The 19,433-nt window shown below is 50.2% G+C and overlaps 1 protein-coding gene across 2 annotated transcripts in view; it reads right to left on the reverse strand.

Annotated features, from left to right (window-relative positions):
• KDM2B (lysine demethylase 2B) overlaps positions 1-18,118 on the reverse strand; it is a 117,528-nt gene extending 99,410 nt beyond the window's left edge. Inside the window, exons 1-4 of one of the 2 annotated variants that reach the window (XM_028116449.2) lie at positions 17,882-18,118; positions 16,667-16,811; positions 13,642-13,720; positions 12,324-12,370 (exon numbers count right to left, since the gene is read on the reverse strand). In XM_028116449.2, the coding sequence (XP_027972250.1) occupies positions 12,324-12,370; positions 13,642-13,720; positions 16,667-16,811; positions 17,882-17,914 (304 nt within the window). In that variant the 5' untranslated portion in view covers positions 17,915-18,118. Of the gene's footprint in view, positions 1-12,323; positions 12,371-13,641; positions 13,721-16,666; positions 16,812-17,484; positions 17,523-17,881 lie in introns of those variants that run through there. The other variant, XM_028116452.2, reaches the window with a different exon arrangement.
• Positions 18,119-19,433: the final 1,315 nt, after the last annotated feature.

Consider the following 19,433-nt stretch of genomic DNA (forward strand, 5'->3'; position numbering starts at 1 on the left):
TGCTGGGTTCCAGCCCCCAGGTGGCAGCGAGAGGTAGAGAATTGATAACGCACGTCCTAGGGAGGCAGAATGATGGTCGAAGCGACCACTGGCTTAGGAGTCTGAGATAAGGGCCAGCCCTGAAACAAACAGCAGATGAGGGGGAGTGTCTCTCCAGGTGTATTCCAGCCAACAAATGACAAAGGATGATCGAATTAGACCATCGCCACTTTGCAGCCTCTAACACAATAATGAAGCTACACATCAAACATCAATGCCTGCTAACATCACACAGACAGCGAGAGAGATGACCTGACATTATGTGTCTCCTGATGGAAGATTAGAACATCATCTATGAAGCAGTCATGCTAAGAAGAATGAATGAGTGAATGAATGAATGAATGAATGAGTGCATTTTTATGCGGAGAGAAAGACAGACTCTGAATCTGATCAAGCATCTACATCCGACTGCCAACTTACAGAAAGTACAGAGGACAGAGGAACACAAACCACTCCAAGGGAATGCTATCGGCAAAATCCAGACAATGGAAAAATCCTACAGGTCAAACAATCCAACTTCAGATTGGCTGGAGATGGTGGGAGGGCCCAGAGATTATAAGAGACTTTTTTTTTTTTAAAGATTTTATTTATTCATTTGAGACACAGAGATACAGAGAGAGAGAGAGAGAGCATGAGCAGGGCGAGAGGGAGAAGCAGGCTCACCGCTGAGCCAAATGCCCGATGTGGGGCTCGATCCCAGGACCCTGGGATCATGACCTGAGCCAAAGGCAGACGCTTAACCATCTGAGCCACCAGGTGCCCCGAGATTATAAGAGACTTAAAAGACATCATAACCAATCACAGCATAAGGACCATATTTACATTCTGACTCACAGAACCCGCAAAAGAAAAGAAAAAAGTAACATGTATGCTAATATGAAACAGGACATTTGCACAATAAATATGGATATTTACTCACTTTATTTTTTTAATTATTTTCTTTTTTTTTTTCTTTTCCTTTTTTAAGTAAGCTCCACGCCCAGCGTGGGGCTTGAACTCACAACCCCAAGATCGAGAGTTGCATGATCTACTGACTGAGCCAGCCAGGTGTCCCTGATATTTACTCATTTTAAGGAATTACTGTTTGTTTGTTTGTTTGTTTTGTTTTTTTTAAAGATTTTATTTATTTATTTGACAGATAGACAGGGAGCACAAGTAGGCAGAGTGGCAGGCAGAGGGAGAGGGAGAAGCAGGCCCTCCGCTGAGCAGGGAGCCGGACATGGGGCTCGATCCCAGGACCCCAGGATCATGACCTGAGCCGAAGGCAGCCGCTCAACCAACTGAGCCACCCAGGCGCCCCAGTGAATTACTGTTTTTAAAAGATTAGGTGTGATAACACTATTGTGACTATGGTTTTAAAAATCCCTTCTTGTTTAGAACTATATCCTGAAAACTTTACGGATGAAATGGTATGATGCCTAGCTATGCCTGAAACATTGCAGGAGGATAGGAAGTAGATGGAGGTATGGAAGGGGCAGCTGTTGGGGTCAGGTGTTGGGGCCATGGGAATTCATTATTACTTTCTGTCTACTCATTACTTTTTAAAATTCTCTCCAGCAAAAAGTATTTTTATAAATCCCAGCTCTGTTACTAGCTCCGTGGCTTGAGGGGCCTCATTTACCCTTTCTAGACTTGGAGGGTGTTTATTTGCAAAAGGGGCCCGTTGATGCAAGAGAGCCCAACACAATGTCTGGCACACGGTAGGGTCTGCAACACACTTCGCCACCAGCCACTGAGCTGGCCTGGGAAACGAAGAGGTGTCCCGACCAGACAGACAGGGAAAGGGAGCTCTTTTGCCTGCCCTGTAGATGGACTTCTCAGGCACTTTGAGTTTAACCCTGAAGACACAGCCCCACAACAGGGTCTTTTATTTTCTCTGGAAGAACCACGCTGGAGGCACGGTGCCTGGCTTGTTTGTTCCTCGGTCAGTGACAGCCCACAGGAGGCCATGCAATGAGCAGTGGGTACCTCAGGGGCACCAGGGACAGTGCCAAGAGCCCTGGACTGAGTTCCAGCCCCAGTAACCCTCACTGACCCCACTCCAGGCCTCAGTTGCCTCGTGTGCAAAGCCAGCAAGAACTGACCTTTATACTTCTGTTTTCACCACCATAGAACTCTTTCTTCAAACAGAAGCTTTGACAAGAGCCAAAGGCATAAATAAAAACAGGCAGCTCAGGTTGAAGCGGGGCGGGGGGGAGGGTTGATGATGCTCAGAACCCAGATCCGGTTTCCAGGGATTTCCCTTTGAAAACCACTGGGTTAGGTCTTTTTTAGGTCCTCTTCCAGGACTGACACGCCAATGTTTAGCCTAGTTCTCATACACTCAGATCAGATCCCTTAAACGTGAACTGGGAAGAAGTCGGCAGGGGAGGAGACCCAGAGGCTTGCCCCAGGGGTCACTGGGGACTCTGGAGCCTGCCAGTCCTTTTCAGTCTGAGCTGGGAGTTTAAGAATTAGCCTCCATCTTTGCAGGTTCCCAGTCTGGTCTGCCACTGATGGCAAAGGAGAGCTGAGCATAAGTGCCAGGTGTCTGAGCAGGAAGCTCTGGGAGGAGGCATGTGCCCCCAAGGGACAGAAGGGACAGATCAGTGCTAAGAATGGAATGTGGCCCTCCACGCTCTGGGGAGCAGCCATCCCTGGAGCAGGTGACAGGGACAAGCTGCCCTTTGGATCCTGCAAGGGACCCAGAGCCCTGGAACTCTCGGACTCCTGAAGTCAATGGGTTACAGGAGAAATTTTCCACATTGAGCAGTGCCTGGCATTCCTAAGTAGGCCGGCAGCTCAGCCCCCCTCCCTTTCTCTCTCCTCCCATCTCATTGGTTCTCTGGGCTCACAGGCTACATACACAACCAACAAATTCCAGCTGCAGAAATTAATCCATGGCCCCATGGCCCTTGCTTTGAAGGCCCCATCCGTCAGCTCCAAGAACCATGGGCTCGGAGCTGGGAAGAGGCTGCTGAAAGTCACCTTGAACGCTAATATAAAGCATACAAGGGCGCTGACCCCAAACTCCTGAGCCAGCTCTTTGGAGAGTGCCCACCACTGTCCCTCTCTATCTTCCTCAAGTTTCTGGATTGGCTTTTTACTCCGCTCCTTGAAAATATCTCCTCATCCATTTCACACAGAGGTAGTTAGTATGTATTCGCAAAAGCAATGGCCACAGTTCAAAGCCCACTTAGCTATCTCCTAGCAGTGAGGCCTTGGGGATGTATAGCCCTAGAGTTCTCTGGGTCTCCGTTTCCTCATCGGTAAGGTGGGGATAATAGGGCCTACCCACACAAAGACTGAAAGTACCTTGTAAACTTCAAAGCAGGAGTCCTATCAAGGACACTGTACCAAACTGAAGGGATGAGGGAAAGGGGAGGCCCTGGGGTGGAGAGTGTTCACACCACTTGGGACAAACCTTTTCCCAGGGCGCCTGGGTGGCTCAGTTGGTTAAGCGACTGCCTTCAGCTCAGGTCATGATCCTGGGGTCCCAGGATCGAGTCCCGCGTCAGGCTCCCTGCTCAGCAGGGAGTCTGCTTCTCCCTCTGACCTTCCTCCATCTCATGCTCTCTCTCTACCATTCTCTCTCTCTCTCTCAATAAATAAATAAAAATCTTTAAAAAAAAAAAAAAACCTTTTCCCAGGTCTAGGCCTCAGTTTCCTCACTGTGAAATAAGATGCCTGCAAAGGTTCCCGGGTTCTCCCTAAGCACTGATATCTTCTGGTTCCTCACCATTGAACCTTCAAAAATTATCCCCAGGACATATCCCGTGCCAGGACGTCCTCTGTGCCCTGGGTTCTAGACCCTGCCTGACCCTCACAGACAGATGCGCAGAAGAAGATACAAACCCAGACTAACAAAGCGATCAGCCAAGAAAACCCAAGACACCTGAGCCAAAAACAATAAAGAGCTTTGGATTATAGGACACAGAAAGCCAGCCACGGTTCTATGCAGAAGTTAAGAGAACAGCTCTTTGGTCAAACGGATATGGGCATAAATCTCAGCAATTCCACACACTACCTCTCTGACTGTGGACAAGTCACTCTGAGCCTCAATTTGACATCGATGGAATGGGGATAGTGGGAAATCCAGTTCTACGTGGATCTGACAAAGTAACACAGGAGAGGTCCCTGGCTTATAATAAGATCTCAGGAAGCAGTAGCTAATGTAGTAGCTTCAGTCCAAGGAGCTACCCCACAAGAGAGTGATTCCTATTAGGTTAACAGGGGGCAGAAGCAAGTTTAGTTCCCCAAGGCCCAAACACAGTCAAGATTTTGATTTCAGAACACGGGCTTTGGGGGTGCCTGGGTGGCTCAGTCATTAAGCGTCTCCCTTTGGCTTGGGTCATGATCCTGGGGTCCTGGGATCGAGCCCCAAGTCGGGCTCCCTGATCGGCGGGAAGCCTGTTTCTCCCTCTCCCACTGCCCCTGCTTGTGTTCCCTCTCTCGCTGTGTGTCTCTCTCTCTCTCTGCTTAAAAAAAAACAAAAACAAAACAAAACAAAACAAAACACTGGCTTTGCAGGAAAAGGGAAATAGCGAGAAAAAAAAACAGTGAGCTGGGTGTTCATCTTACAGGGGAAAAAAAAAAAGGAAACGCAGCTGAACCCCTCTGAAACCCTCCTTCCTTGAGGCTCAGGAGCCTCGGCGCTCCTGACTTCCTGCACCTCCCCCTGCGTGCATCTCTGTTCTGCGAGGCGGATGCCTCCCGGACCGTCTGTCTCTCCCGAGCTCCATTCAGTGTGGCCAGAACGAAGGCCATCCACAACCCGCCCCATGCCCAAGTCTACTTTTCCTCTGGGTTTGCATTATGAGCATCATCTTCTCCCAACCGCTGAAATTCCAACCCACGTTTGAATCTGAGGTGCCATCTGCTTGTCTGGGCAACTCAAAAGTCACTTCTCTCCAGGCCTCAGTCTTCCCCACCTGTGAAAGGGGAAAGCAAGACTAGAGGAATTCTAAGAACTTTTCCGGGGTTTACCATGTAAAATGTCTATGATTTTAAGCCAACTTTAAAAAAAGGTCTGGAAGCAAGTCAGCTGTGGTTGATTTGTAAGGATTGAGAATTTACTAAGCACAGCCCATCAAGGGCACGCGCGCATGTCTGGTGAGTCTCCTTCACCAGACACAACACAGACATGGAGGAGGAGAAAGTCAAGAAGCAGGAACGTGAGGAAACACCCAGGGCTGGGTTCAGATCCGAACTCGACCACCCGTCCACAGGCCGTGTGGGTTGTTCCCTCTGAGCCTCAGATCCCTCATCAGGAAAGTGAACAGTAACACTTCATTTATATGATTATTGGTAAGGACAAAATGAGGTCATATGGTAAACATACGGTAAAAGATAGGTGATGATTACTATAATTGGATGAATAAATGAATAGTAAATGAGGTGGTTTGTCGTGAAGATTTTTTCAAGTAAAGGGGCCAAAGAAAACCTGTTAGCTTGGGTATCCTCGTTAGAGAGAAACACAATAAAGAGGGGCGCCTGGGTAGCTCAGTCGGTGAAGCATCTGCCTTCAGCTCAGGTCATGATCTCGGGGTCCTGGGATCGAGCCCTACATCAGGCTCCCTGCTCAACAGAAAGTCTGCTTCTCCCTCTCCCTCTGCCCCGCCCCACAGCTCACGCTCTCTCTCAAATAAATAAATAAAATCTTAAAAAAAAAAAAAAAGAAATACAGTAAAGAGATAATATGCAGGACCCCATGGCCGTGAGCCATCCCTCAGCGACGTAATGGTGGAGAGTGAGTAGGGACCCAGCACTTTATGGATCTGTCTTCTCGGAAGGTTTAAAGCATCTTCAGAGGCAGCTAGAGTTCTTTCCCCGTCTCCCTATCCCCCCAGTTCCTGGCACACAGACGTGAAAATACCCCAGTCTTCTTAAATGAACTATCTGGGACTGAGAGTACTGGTCGTGGGATGCAGGGAGCTGTCCAGGGGACACACACATTAGAGCATCCAGAAACAGACCCACACAAATGCAGTCACCTGATTTATGACAAAGACAATATTTCGGTGCCGTGGGGAGAAGGTGTTTTTTTCTATAATGGTACTGGGATCAACTGGATATCCATATAGGAGAAAAGGAATTTCAACCCCTATCTCATACCAAACACAAAAGTCAATTCCAGATAAACTATAGATCTCAGTGTGAAAGTTCAAACAATAAAACTTTTTTGAGAAAAACATATGAACATCTTCCAACCCTGGAGTATGCAAACATTTCTTAAACAAGAAACAAAACAAGTACAAAAAAAAAGACTTAAATGGTCTGTGTTAAAGAATGTCTGGGGCGCCTGGGTGGCTCAGTCATTAAGCGACTGCCTTCGGCTCAGGTCGTGATCCCAGGGTCCTGGGATCGAGCCCCGCGTCGGGCTCCCCGCTCCGCGGGAGGCCTGCTTCTCCCTCTCCCACTCGCCCTGCTTGTGTTCCCTCTCTCGCTGTGTCTCTCTCTGTCAAATGAATAAAATCTTAAAAATAAAATAAAATAAAATAAAGAATGTCTGTTCATTCAAAAACACCTTTAGGAGTGTGAAAAGGCGGGGCGCCTGAGTGGCTCAGTCGTTAAGCGTCTGCCTTCGGCTCAGCTCATGATCCCAGGGTCCTGGGATCGAGCCCCGCGTTGGGCTCCCCGCTCCGCGGAAGCCTGCTTTCCCTCTCCCACTCCCCCTGCTTGTGTTCCCTCTCTTGCTGTGTCTCTCTCTGTTAAATAAATAAAAAATCTTAAAAAAAAAAAAAAAAAAGGAGTGTGAAAAGGCAACCAACCCACAAAGTAAGAGGTGATTTCTGGAATGCATAATCATATCCAGAATATATCAAGAAACTTTATGTTATGGCCTGAATTGTATCCCCTAAAATTTCTATGTTGAGGTCCTAACCCCCCAGGACCTCAAAATGTAATTGTATTTGAGAACCGTCTTTAAAGAGGTAATTAAGTTAAAATAAGGACTTTAGGGTAGGCCCTAATCCGACAAGACTGACGTCCTTCTAAGAAGAGATTAGGTTACAGAGCGTGAGAGGGAAGACCACATGAAGACATAAGGAAAAGCCATCTACAGCCATCTACAAACCAACGAGAGAGGCCTTTGGAGAAACCAACCCTACAAGACCTCGGTCTTGGACTTCTAGCTCCAGAATTGTGAGCCAATAAATTTCTGTTGTTTAAATCATCCAGTCTGTGGTACTTCGTTGTGGCGGCCCTGGCAAATAATGCATCTTAACACTCAACAGGAGACGATGCTTCAAAATAATGGAGAAAAGACTTGATCAGACAGTTCACAAAAGACTATACCCAACTAGCAAACAAACATGAACAACGGAGCTCAATTTCATTAGGAAAGAAAGGCAAACTAAAACCACCATGTAATAAACCAACACAGCAACGGGACTAAAATGGAAAGGATGGAAACACAAACTCTTGGTGAGGATGTGGCACAATCAGAACCAGACCAACCCCTGTGGGCAATGACTTGACGGTGTCTACTAAAACCGAACATATACGCATCCCCTGCGACCCAAGCAATTCCACTCTCCGGTATGTGCCCCACAGAAATGCATCCCTCTGTTCCCCAAAAGTCACGTTCTAGAGTGTTTATAGCAGCACGAAACATAGAGCCTTAAACCAGCCGCTACCCATGAGCCCATTAATAACAGAACGAATAAACACATTGTGAAATAGTCACATAACAAAAAACCACAGCAATGAAAATAAACCATCTGCAACTACACACAACAATCTGGATGTCTTATAAACACCAAGTTGAGCGAAAGAAGCAGAAACAAGAAGACACCTGCGTGATTCAAGTACAAGTACAAAAGTACAAAAGTACAAAAAAAAGACTTAAATGGACTGTGTTAAAATAAAGAATGTCTGGGGCGCCTGGGTGGCTCAGTCGTTAAGCATCTGCCTTCGGCTCAGGTCATGATCCTAGGATCCTGGGATGGAGCCCCGCATCGGGCTCCCTGCTCGGCGGGAAGCCTGCTTCTCCCTCTCCCACTCCCCCTGCTTGTGCTCCCTCTCTCGCTGTGTCTCTCTCTGTCAAATGAATAAAATCTTTAAAAAAAAAAATAAAATAAAATAAAAAATAAAGAATAAAAAAAATAAGGATTCCACTGTCATAAAGTATGAATGCACGCAAAATTCATCCACACTGTTAGAAGTCAGGGCGACAGTGGAGGGCAGGGACAGCATGGGAACACCAGAAGGATTCTGGGCTACCAGGTACTATAATATGTTGAATTTGTTAAAATTAATCAAGCTGTTTAGTTACCATATGTGCACTTTTCTATATGTAAATTATACTTCAATAAAAAGCTTTTATTTTAAGTGTACAATGTCCTAAAAATGGAAAGTGCCTTTTTTTGTTTTTAAACGCGAGGAGCTAAGAACGAAGACCAGGTGCCTGAATTCCCAGAAGGCGTATAAACAGGGCTGATAGAGAAAGGCCGGTTTTAGGGCATCAGAGAAGAATCTATAGCCCCAACCTGTGGCCTCAGTAGTGGGCCCCTTCTCGAAAAGCTGCCTCCCAAGATTCGAGGCCTGGGGAGGGAGACCTGGAAGACAGAAGCTGAGATCCCACAATGACTGCCCCGTACGCCGCCCTCCAAGGCAGAACCCCCATTTCCATTAGGGGCATATTTATGTCATCCCGCAACACTGCAGCGTCACCCCTTCCCCACTCCCAGATCACTTGCTTGTGCTGCAGCAGACCGGGGTTGTGCTAAACCTGCCAGAGCCAATACAGAGACACTGGATAGAATCACTGGTGGGTGGCAAGTAAGGACCTGAGCTGGCTGGATAGAAGCAGGGGGCTCCTGGCTCCCCATCTTTGCCACCCCATGGGGAGAAGCTTGCCCAAGAATGAAGCAGAAAGAGGAAGCAAAAGAGGGAAGCAGAACAGAAAAATGAGAGTCAACCTCTCGAGATCTTGGAACACCTAGATCAAGAGGTGCCTGAAGGTCACACCCTAAACTTATTATCTAAGCCAGTGTTTTGCTTAGGCCAGCTTGAGTTACATCTGCCATTTATGGCACTATGAAGTATGTGCCCTTTCACTGCTCACCAGAAGCCTGTGTGCACTCTCAGAGACTAAAATGGGCATAATAGGGGTGGCTGGGTAGCTCAATCGGTTAAGGGTCTGCCTTCAGCTCAGGTCATGATCCAAGGGTCCTGGGATTTGAGTCCCACATCGGGCGCTCTGCTCAGCAGGGAGTCTGCTTCTCCCTCTCTGTCTCCTTCTGCCCCTCCCCCCTGCTCATGCTCGCACACGCGCTCTATCTCTCAAATAAATAAATAATCTTTTAAAAATAAAATAAAATGGGCATAATAATGCACCATGCTAACTGCACCCCTCCCAATGTCGGAACACGCTATACCTTCACAAACCACTTCAATACCCATCAATCCATTTGATATTCACAGAAATGCCAAGAGAGATAGGGTGCAGGTATTACTATCCTCACTTTCTTTGCCATCCTAGACTTTTCGAGAGCTGACAAGGATGTCGGGACCATCTAATTGAGTCCTCTTGCTTTGACAACCAGAAGAATGAGGCACAAAGAAAGAAGGAGCACCTGGCATATGACTATAGTATAATGAAAACTGCAAAGGGCTTTTAAGTTCCTAAAAAGGGCCAAGAGCATCATTATGAAGACTCTGATGTTGTCTGAACCTCAGACTTGAGAATCTGGCTTTCATCCTTACTCATAAAGAAAATCTCATCAGATCCACATCCTGCCCTTATAATAAATAACATCAGGGACCATTCACCAAACACCCATCAGACAACATAATGCTAAGCCTTCATTCGTTCTCTTTATAAGATCCTCTTTTGAGGCAGATTCTGCTACTAGCTCCATTTTGCAGATGTGAAAACTGAGGCTTTGATTAAGCAGCTTGCCCCAAATCAGTCAACTGGCAGAGCTGGGCTTCAAACTAAGGTTGTCCAACAGCAAAGGCACTGGGTAGGGCTGAGGCACCGGAGTGGGTTGTCGGTGCCAAGACTTAATTTTGGGGGTCCATTGTCCCATCTTCTGCACAGTGTTGGAAAGTCTGCCCCTTCTGCTCTGATGCTCACCTCCTTCAGCATTTCTAGAATCCAGCTTAAAAAAATGTATCCCCTGAGCAAGTCCTTGCCAATTAACTGAGATTCTTCTACCCATCATCAGCACCATCTCCTTATAGCTGATGGGTCCTCCCTTCCGAGTAGCTGTTAACAACTTTGTGGTCAATTATTCTAGCTGGAATATCTGACACAACCACTGGCTAGCTGTTTCCACCCCACACAGCCACCAGAGTCGGCTTTTATGAAATGTAAATCATATCACACCACTTCATGCCCACTAGGACGGCGATCATCAAAAAGACAGGCAATGAACGAGTTTTGGCGAGGATGTGGAGAAACTGGAGCCCTTGTACATTGCTAATGGGAATACAAAATGGCCAACTGCTTTGAAAAAAGTCTGGCAGGTCCTCGGTTAAATATAGTTACCACATGACCCAGTTACCTAGGTATAAACCCAAGAGAAATGAAAACGTATGTTCACACGAAAACTCATACACAAGTATTCAGAGCAGCATTATGTATAACAGACGAGGAATAGAAACAACCAAAATGTCCATCTCCTGACGAATGGATAAACAAGATGTAGTCTATGCACACACGTCCAGTGGAATCTTACTCACCCACAAATGAGAATGAAGCATGGGCACCTGTTATAACGTGGATGAACCTCAAAAACAGGATGCTGAGTGAAAGGAGCCAGTCACAAAAGCCACATAGTGGGTGATTCTACTTACACAAAATGTCCAGGGTAGACAAACCCACAGAGGCAAAAAGCACATCCCTGGTTGTTGGGGGTTGACTTTGTATGGGATCCACGTGCTGAAATGGCATCATGGTGATGGCTGCACAACACTGTGAATGTACTCAAAGCATTGCATCGTGCACTCTAAAATGGTTCAGTAGTGAGTTCTATGGTGTATGAATTTTATGTCAATTAAAAAAAATGTTTTTCACCCTCTCCCAAAGAAAATGATCAGATAGCATAGCTTACCTCCTTTGCCCTACTTTAAAACTCCCCAGCGGCTTCCCATTCACACCAGGAGTCAGACCCAAATTCCCTGCCAGCGCCTATAAGGCCCCCCATGGCCCTGGCCCTGTGACCTCTCCCTCTCTTTCTACTCTTCCCCCACCTCCTGGCCTTTGACCTGGCCTGTTCCTCAGTCTGGCATGTTCTTTCCCACAGCTGGCTTCTCATCAGTCAAGTCTCTGTCCAAATGTACACACACACAAGCCCTCTCTGACCACCCCATCTAAAATACAGCTCCCAGGGGTGCCTGGGCGCCTTCGTTGGTAACCTATTACACATCGACTCCTGATTTTGGCTCAGGTTATGATCTCAGGGTAATGAGATAGAGCCCCAAGTAGGGCTCTGCGCTGGGCGTGGAGCCTGCTTAAGATTCTCTCTCCCTCTCCCTCTGCTCCTCCCCCACCATCGCATCCCCCTCTCTCTATCTCTAAAAAAAATAAATAAATAAAAGCTAAAAAAATAAAATAAATACAGCTCCCATCACGCTCCATCCCAATATCCTGCTTTATTTCTTCATAGGCCTAATCACCCTCCAAAAAGATACAGATTTTTTAAAAACTGTTTACTTCCTTGTTGCGTGTCATTCTAAGCACGAGGAGAGGGATCTTGTCTGTCATGTTCACAGCTCTGAACTTGCCCACCATGTAGGAGCTAACTGAGAAACACCTCTGGAAAGAATGGATTTATTGAAGGACTTCCGTAACATTTGAAATGCCACCTGCAGAGCACTAAGTGATCAGCTACACTCTGCAGGTGCTCAGGGAGTTAATAAGCACTTGCTGGCTAGGATGGCAAACCCCACCCTAGACCTGTCTAGAACCCTGAGGAAGCAGGAAGAATGATCCCTCCCCTCGAAAGTCTGAAAGTCTTTCAGGGGTCACAAAGCACCCAGTGTTTACCCAGCAACCCACAAACAAACGCAAAGGAGAGATCTAAGGTTGTGTTGCTGATGGAGGCTAGGGTCCAAATCAGCCTCATAAAACTGCGCGCTGGCAAACACCCTTATGTACAGCTTCTTATGGCTTTTTCCAATCTGACCTGTTCTCCAGAATGAGACGGTTGCAGCTCACACCTGCTCCTGCCTCTTCCCACGGGGACTTTCTTTTCAGAGGCAGTTAGAAATCTAAATAGGCGGGTGGTGAAGACCTCCTGCCCCTTGTCCTCCCTACTTCTGGCATCTCTGAGCTGCACACACAGCAAGCAACTTACCCACTAGGAGTTTGACATCTCGGACTGTGAAATCAGGGTCAGGCATCCTGGAAAAAGAGGAGTATAGGCATTTGCTGAGAGGCCAGAAACAAGAGAGTTCAACCCAACCCAACCTTGGGGGCAAGGGAAAGGCCATTTTTCCAAGAGGGTGCCCTTGCTCTCAGTTTGGGAACCCAAAATCAGATAATCCAGAGGAAGAGTGATAGACCAAGTCAATGCCCCAAGGGAGGGTCCCTCTCCAACCACTGAGCCCTTTCCTCACCCCAGTAGGCAAACCAATTCCCTCACTCTCCCCAATATGAACTCAGCACTGCCGTAGAAAAGATGGGACATCCACCGTCCACCCCACTTTTCAGGGGAAGACTGAACCGTGGTGTCAAGGGTAAGTCCCAGAGCCGGGCATTCAAACACCCACTCTCTTTTAGGGTGGGCAGCTCTCTCTGTGTCTCTTCCTCTAGCAAATACTCTCCATAAAAGGAGTTGCAGGGATCCTTTAAGTTCAAAGGGAAAAAAAAGACACACATCATTCCAATTCCAGGGATTTGGTAACCCCGGCTCTAATGACTGGGGTGACCTTCGCTATTAATTAACAGTGATGTCAAAGGTTTGATTTCTACCCTAGGAATGAGACTCTTGAGCAAGCCTGGTAGTGGAGGCTGGAGAGGAGGCAGGCTGGGATGATACCAGCAGCCTCCTCTCCACCCCTGCCCAAGGGGCGCAAACCTGTTCTTCCAGCCTTCTTCCCGGATCTCTCCCCCACCCCACCTGGAGCTCTGACAGATCTCTAAGACAATGTAAACCAAACAAGACACAGTGGGGGAGGCAGGTGCTGGGGCAGGCAGAGAAAAAGGAGACTTGGAGCCTAGCATCCTAGGAAACATGCCCTCCACAGAAAAGAACCAATTTCCCACATAGTGGGAGTCTGAGTAGAAAAATATGTCTCTAGGTGCCCTGCCTTTGGGCTTAGAGACTGGCCAATCCCTTCACAGCTCAGGCCCTGCCTCAGTTTCCTAACGTGGGAGGGGGGCACAATTCTCCTTCAGAAGTCCCTGCACATAACTGGGGTGGGTCAGGGAAAGAAGTCAACACTGTTTTAGTACCCTCTGTCCTCTCTGCCCAAGTTCTCTGAAAAAGACCAATCTTTGGAGAGTTTTTCCCCTTTGTCAGGCCTTGAACAAAGAGAGAGTCTCCCCGGATAACGAAGAAAGATCCTTCTCTGTGATGAGAGGTGGGAAAAGGGTAGAAGAAATCTATTCCAAACTACCAACTACGTCAGGGAGAGAGACATGGGAAGAAGCAATTCGTTTAGGCAACTTACTTAATCCCCAGTCCATCCTTTTCTCGAAATATCAGGGGAACCCTGAGAGCTTCTCTCTGCACGTATTCATAGTTGAAATCTGTTTGGATATTGGAATTAAAACAGGTTGGTTAAGTCATGAAGGAGCAGACTGAGCCACAATCAATCGGTCAGAGGAAAGAACAGGGTTATACCAGATGCAGGCTCCAGCTCTAGGGCAAGAGATCCCTGTCAAATGACAAGGAAATGGAGCAGGCAAAGCCCATGCCAACTATCAGCTCCTCTGTCTACTCAGTCATTCCCTGCATGCCCCACGGGTCAGAACTTGTCAATGAACAGCCCAAGGCCAGGGAGGGTGGGGAGGGAGACTCATGAAAGAGCCCCGCACAGAAAAGGCCCCAAGGCCCCAGCCATCGCTGAGAAAGAGGGACACAGAAATGCACCCCAAGCTGAGCTCAGAAAGTTAAAGGCAGTGCAAAATTGAAGAGTACCACCTGGGAGGATCTGAAGCCCCAGAGAGGAGGCTGGGAGGAGGGTTCTCATTGTAGCTGAGCATCGGGGAAGATCTTATTGTAATATCCTGCATAGTGAAGGGGAGGGGGGGAAAAGCTGGTTTCCCTGGAAACTGTGTATTTGGTGCCAAAATTACTACAGAACTGGGCATAGCTTTGTTGTCTTAATAGTGTAATTCTGCTCCAGCTACTGCCATCCTTGTTTCCACCAGGACGCTCCCCCCAGGTGAAGGCAGCGTGAAGAGGGCACAGTGAGGCCCAAAGCCAATTCACAAGGTAGTGCTGCGTTTCAGCTTTGTCCAGTGTAGACCCCCAAATCCCTTCTCAAAAGCCCTGGAGAATGAAGGAGGCCTTCGTTTTTACGTTTTCCTCGAGTTCCAAAACCAGCGGATCTGACCGAAACTTACCCCTAAATATGGAGTCGAAGGAGGCTGAGATAAACCATCACATCCCCAAATCCTGAGGTGAACCAAAGCAATCCACAAGGCCACAAGGCCACAAGCCCTCCCTGGCCAGTTGGAGGAGAGATAGGAGAGACCACAGGCCTCGGGAGCCCCTGCCCCAGGCAAACAGTTCACCAGGGCAGCTTGGTGGGGGAGGAGGCCAAGGCAACTCTGCTCAGAGCAGAGGAAGAGAACAAAACCAGAGCTGGGGAAAGCCCTGACCTTAGCAGCTCAGATCCCCAGGGGCTCACAGTGAATGGGGATTCCTAAGGATTTAAAGGCAGAGAAGTTTAAGAAGCTTCTATTTTGAATCCAGGCTAAGGGCTCCTTCTGTTTCTCAGCTCCTCCCTCGAAGTTTTGGGGCCAGATCTGAATTAACTACCAAATCGCTAGGGCCCTCTCCTTTGAAAAGAGCCTGGACAGAAGATTTAAGGGCTCTCCCTAGCTGGAATCTACCCCCTACACACCCACACCCAAAGCCCGCCCCCCACCCCCACTCTCCTCAGCTTCAACTTCCTCAAATGAGCTTGAGAAAACACTCAGATCTTGGGCTGAGAATTCCTCACAAATGACTAGGAAGAGTTTGCATGTTGTTTTCTCATAGGATCCACCAAACTCAGTAAAATGGGAAAGAAACAAAAGGAATTGAAATCCCATTTGTGCTAAGGAAATTTGACTGTAGTTGAGACTAGCCCCCCAGACGGTCTACCTCAGGGTGCAAAGACCTGGCAGGTTGAAAGAAATGTCTTCTTCCCTCCCCCAACAACTACCCCCTACCACTGAAGCCCAGCACCCCAGGAAGCAGTGGGCACAAAAGAGAAACTTCAAAAATGCAAAGCCAGGACTGTCTCTTCTGGGGGCTAACCTAAAGCCCCAGCCACTCAACCAGAACCTGAAGGGGAAGGCACTGCCCCTGTCATCAGCTCACTGAGGGATGGAAGGTTTTCCAAGGGGTGGGGGTGGGGGGGGGAGTCAACAAAATGAAAACGGTGTATTATAACGGAAACTTGAATATCTAAGAGGGAAAAAAAACAACTTAAAAACCCCAGAGAGCCCAGGGAAGTACCTAGGTAGGCAGGGGCATCTCCAAAACCCCAACTCCACAGGCAGAACCACAGGTCACACGGGGCCTCTGGAGGTCTCAATACCCAAGCCAGAGCATCACCCCAACGTTGGCAGGACACCACCAGACACCTTCCTAATACTAGGGTCAGGGAGAAACTCAGGCCCTGAAGGTCTCAGGCTGGAGTGACACCCCAAAACCCCAGAGGCTTCCCCAACTTCTCTAAACTGGCAGGGCCTACCAGGGACAGAGCTCTCAAGGTCTCAGGCTGAGAAGAAACTTTGTTCCCCAGAGGGGTACCCCACATTTTCACTTCAAACTACAGGGGTCAGGGATCTCAGCCTGAAGCCGGAGGGAGTAAAACTCTCTTACCCCCAGTCCCGACTTCAAACTGTCAAGACTGAAGGGCCAGAGGCCTCAGGCATAAGTGGGAGCTCCGACCAACAGTTCTGAACTCATCCGGGCCCTGCTCAAATCTGGCCGAGACCAGAAGGTTGCAGGGTTCCGCAGACCCAGGGGCTGAGGAAGCATCATTCCGTGACCCGAGCATCCCCAGCACCAGCTCCTAACGGGCAGGGCCCGAAATGGGACGGGGTTTGGGAAGCTTCAGGCCTAGTGGGGTCCTCTTCCCAGGGGCACCCCAGCCCCTCTCCCAGTCAGGCAGCCGCACCTCATTCAGCACAAGAAGCTAGGCTGGCTCTGGGAGGGGTAGAATGCCGCGTACCCGCCCTCCCTCCGTCCACCCGTCAGTCCCCAGGTCCCTCGGACCGCCGGTCCCCCGGCTCTGCCCACCCTGGGGCCGGCTGTGGGCGCGGGCCGGGTCTTAGGCCCACGCCCGGCCCCCGTTCCCGCCTGCCCTCCTCCTTCGCCACCCCACCCCACCCCCCCAGTGCTCGGCCTCGTTTCGTCACCGGATCCCCTGGAATGGGGGACGCGGGCGCGAAATACGAACCCAGCCACCGGCAGCTCCCTCCCCACGTGCGCTCGGGCCGCGGCGCGGAGGGCGGCCCGAGGAGGGGGCGTCTCACCTTTGCCCTCCATGGCGTGCACGAAGTCCCCCTGGTACAGCTGACTGCGCAGCTTCTCCTCCAGGCTGAAGCCGCGGACGCTGACGATCTCCTCCACGTCCGACAAGTCCTCGTTCTCGTCGTACCTCTGGCGGTCAATCGGACGCTGCGGGGACCCAAACCAGAGAGCCCGAGGCATTACTGGGGGAACTGGGGGGTCGCCTCTTACCCTAGGCCCAGCTCAAGCAGGTGCAGGAGTTGCGCGCCCCCCCCCACCCGCACCCCACCACTGCGACCCGAGCAACTTTGCGCAAATGCCAAAGATGCTGAAAACCAGGATAACGAGAGGGGCCCGCACCCCCGGGGTCCGGCTGTGCCCTACACAGGACACTCCCCTCCTGCATCTTTGGAGGCCGTGGAAAGGACATCAGGGGGGCTCCCCCTTGCCCCCCACCCCCGATAGGTGTTGAGTTTTGCCCACTCGGCCAGGAGCCTGGTTATGTAACCCGCGAAGGGGGCTCCGCGCACGGGCTGGCGGGGCATTTGTAGGCCCCGGGAGGAGCCACCGCAGCGCCCGGCTCGGCGCTAACAGCAGCCCGGGCGGCCGCCGCGGCAGAGCCGGAAAGCCGGAACCGGGGGCCGGCGGCATTTCTAAGGCTGGAGCCGCCCCCGAGCTACTCGGGAAGCTGGAAAGCTGAAATGGAAGGGCTGAGACCCCAGCCGCCCCCGCCGACCGCCCGCCAGTGCTAGAAGAAGAGGTGGAGGGGGAGGTCGGGGCTTGGGAGGGGGAGAGGCAGACGGCCCGCCACAAAGCTCCCATCGGAGACCCCAAAACGCACCAGCAGCTGCCTCATCTCCCCACAAGCGCGCGCGCACACTCACTTCCTAAGGAGACTCCCCCACCACTCCCCGCATCCCCTGCCTCCTCCCTCAACCGCCCAGCGCCGGGCCCTGCAGCCCCCCAGATTCCGGGCGAACCCCGAGCCCGCTCAGCCTCTCTCCACGCCTTTCCCCGCTACCACCTCCCCACTTAAGTGTCTGAGACTCTGCGCCTCACAAGGGACTGGAGGAGTAAGCTGCTTGCTTCCTTTTGCATGCAATTTATTATATTTTTTCCGGTCCTCTTGCAAAATACAGAAAAGGAAAGAAAAGGCAGCAAGAAACAACAACAACAAAAAAAAATAGATCTATCATTACCAGATACAGATTTGGAAAAAAAAAAAAAAAGCTACACACCAATCTTCTTCCAGAGTCTTTCTCTGCCTCCATTTTTTTAGGAGAGTTCACCAATTAATTGTCAACACTCCTGCCCCCTGCATTTTGGCGGAGGGGGGAAGGAGGGAAGACCAAAGAAAACAAACCAAAAAATAAATAAATAAAGCAAGCCACAGCCGAGATCTACAAAGTTTTGCACCAACACTTAAGCAGATCCGTTTGCAAAGTCCTAGGAAACCATTTTCAGCAGTTGTGGGGGGGGAGGCGTCGACGTCATAATCCCCGGAACGTAAACATTGTTGCCGATCGCGCTCTGAGCCCGCGGCCGGGCTAGTGGAGGGGGCACTCGGCCCGGGATGGGGGGGGCGGGGGCGGCTGCCCGAGGAGGTGTGGGGCGGGGAGGGCGCCCGGGAGGCACCGGGCGCCGTTAGCGCCCTGGCATCGCTGTTTTGTTGTTGGGTCACGAGTGCGCCTTGCACGCAGGCGCCGCCGCCGCCCGGGAGTTGTGTGCAGAGCTGACTTTTGGAGGGCTGAGTTGCAGGCGGCGGGCGCATCCCGGAGATGGCGGGGCAGGGAGGGAGGGAAGGAGGAGGGGGTGGGGAGGGAGGTGCAGATTTGCACGGCTGGTCTCAGCGGGAGGCGCGGAAATGCAAGCCGAGCTTGCTGGCTAGAAAGCCCCCGAGGCCTGGCACCCCCAAAAAAGACCCCCCACCTCAATCCCTGCCCCCATTGCCCACGGCCCCCACGGGCCACCCCTCTTCCTCTTCCTTCATCCACCCCACCCCATTACCTACGTGGCCGACCCAAATTCAAAGAGCTTTGTATATATAATTGTTTTTTTCTTTTCTGCTGCATGTCTTGCTTGGGGGGGGCGATCCTCTCCAGACCCCCATATGAGGACCTGCCATATGGAGGAGGCATTTGGGGGCTCAGGAAGAAATTAGCGCAGCTCCATACCTGTACGGACTGCATAACTTTTAAACTCCCGGACTCAAAGATATGGACCCACACACACGCAGGTACAGGAAATACAGCCAGACCAGAGCCTTTTCAGACCCGAGCTGACCGGAAGACGTTGCCTTTCATTCATTCATCCTGCCCGCGTCTGTGGAGTCCTTTACTAGGCGACGAGCCCTGGAACAGAAGTTGGACAGTTTTTAAAGGTCTCTGCGCTCGCCAAGAGAAGGAAATAGATGCTCAGGAGTGAAATACCGAGAGAATCGGATCTGGCGCCTCCTAACGCAGCGGGCAAGCAGGCGAAGGGTAAGCCCTTATTGGCCGTTTATAGGAGAAAAGTCGGTGGAAAGGTGCAAGACGCTCAGGGATGGGGCGCGGGGAACTTTGGGTGCCCCTTGATGAATCCTGTAGGAATTCTTGGCAGAGGTACTGGCTCTCTCTTGCTTTCCCTCAGTATAACTGGTTGGCTATGACTACCCCCAAAAGTGGAGTCCTAAAGGTGCCTTCCTGTGATTCCATTATGAACAACAGTCAGGTCGACTTGGATTATGGGCAAGGCTGGCCCTAAACATTCCTCCAGTCCAACTGGGCCTGCTCTTTGGGGTAACAATCGGGA

Source organism: Eumetopias jubatus, unplaced genomic scaffold, assembly GCF_037043125.1.
Source record: "Eumetopias jubatus isolate StellerSeaLion01/CBP00866 unplaced genomic scaffold, mEumJub1_p1.0 scaffold_16, whole genome shotgun sequence".
In the NCBI taxonomy this organism is placed as follows: domain Eukaryota; kingdom Metazoa; phylum Chordata; class Mammalia; order Carnivora; family Otariidae; genus Eumetopias; species Eumetopias jubatus.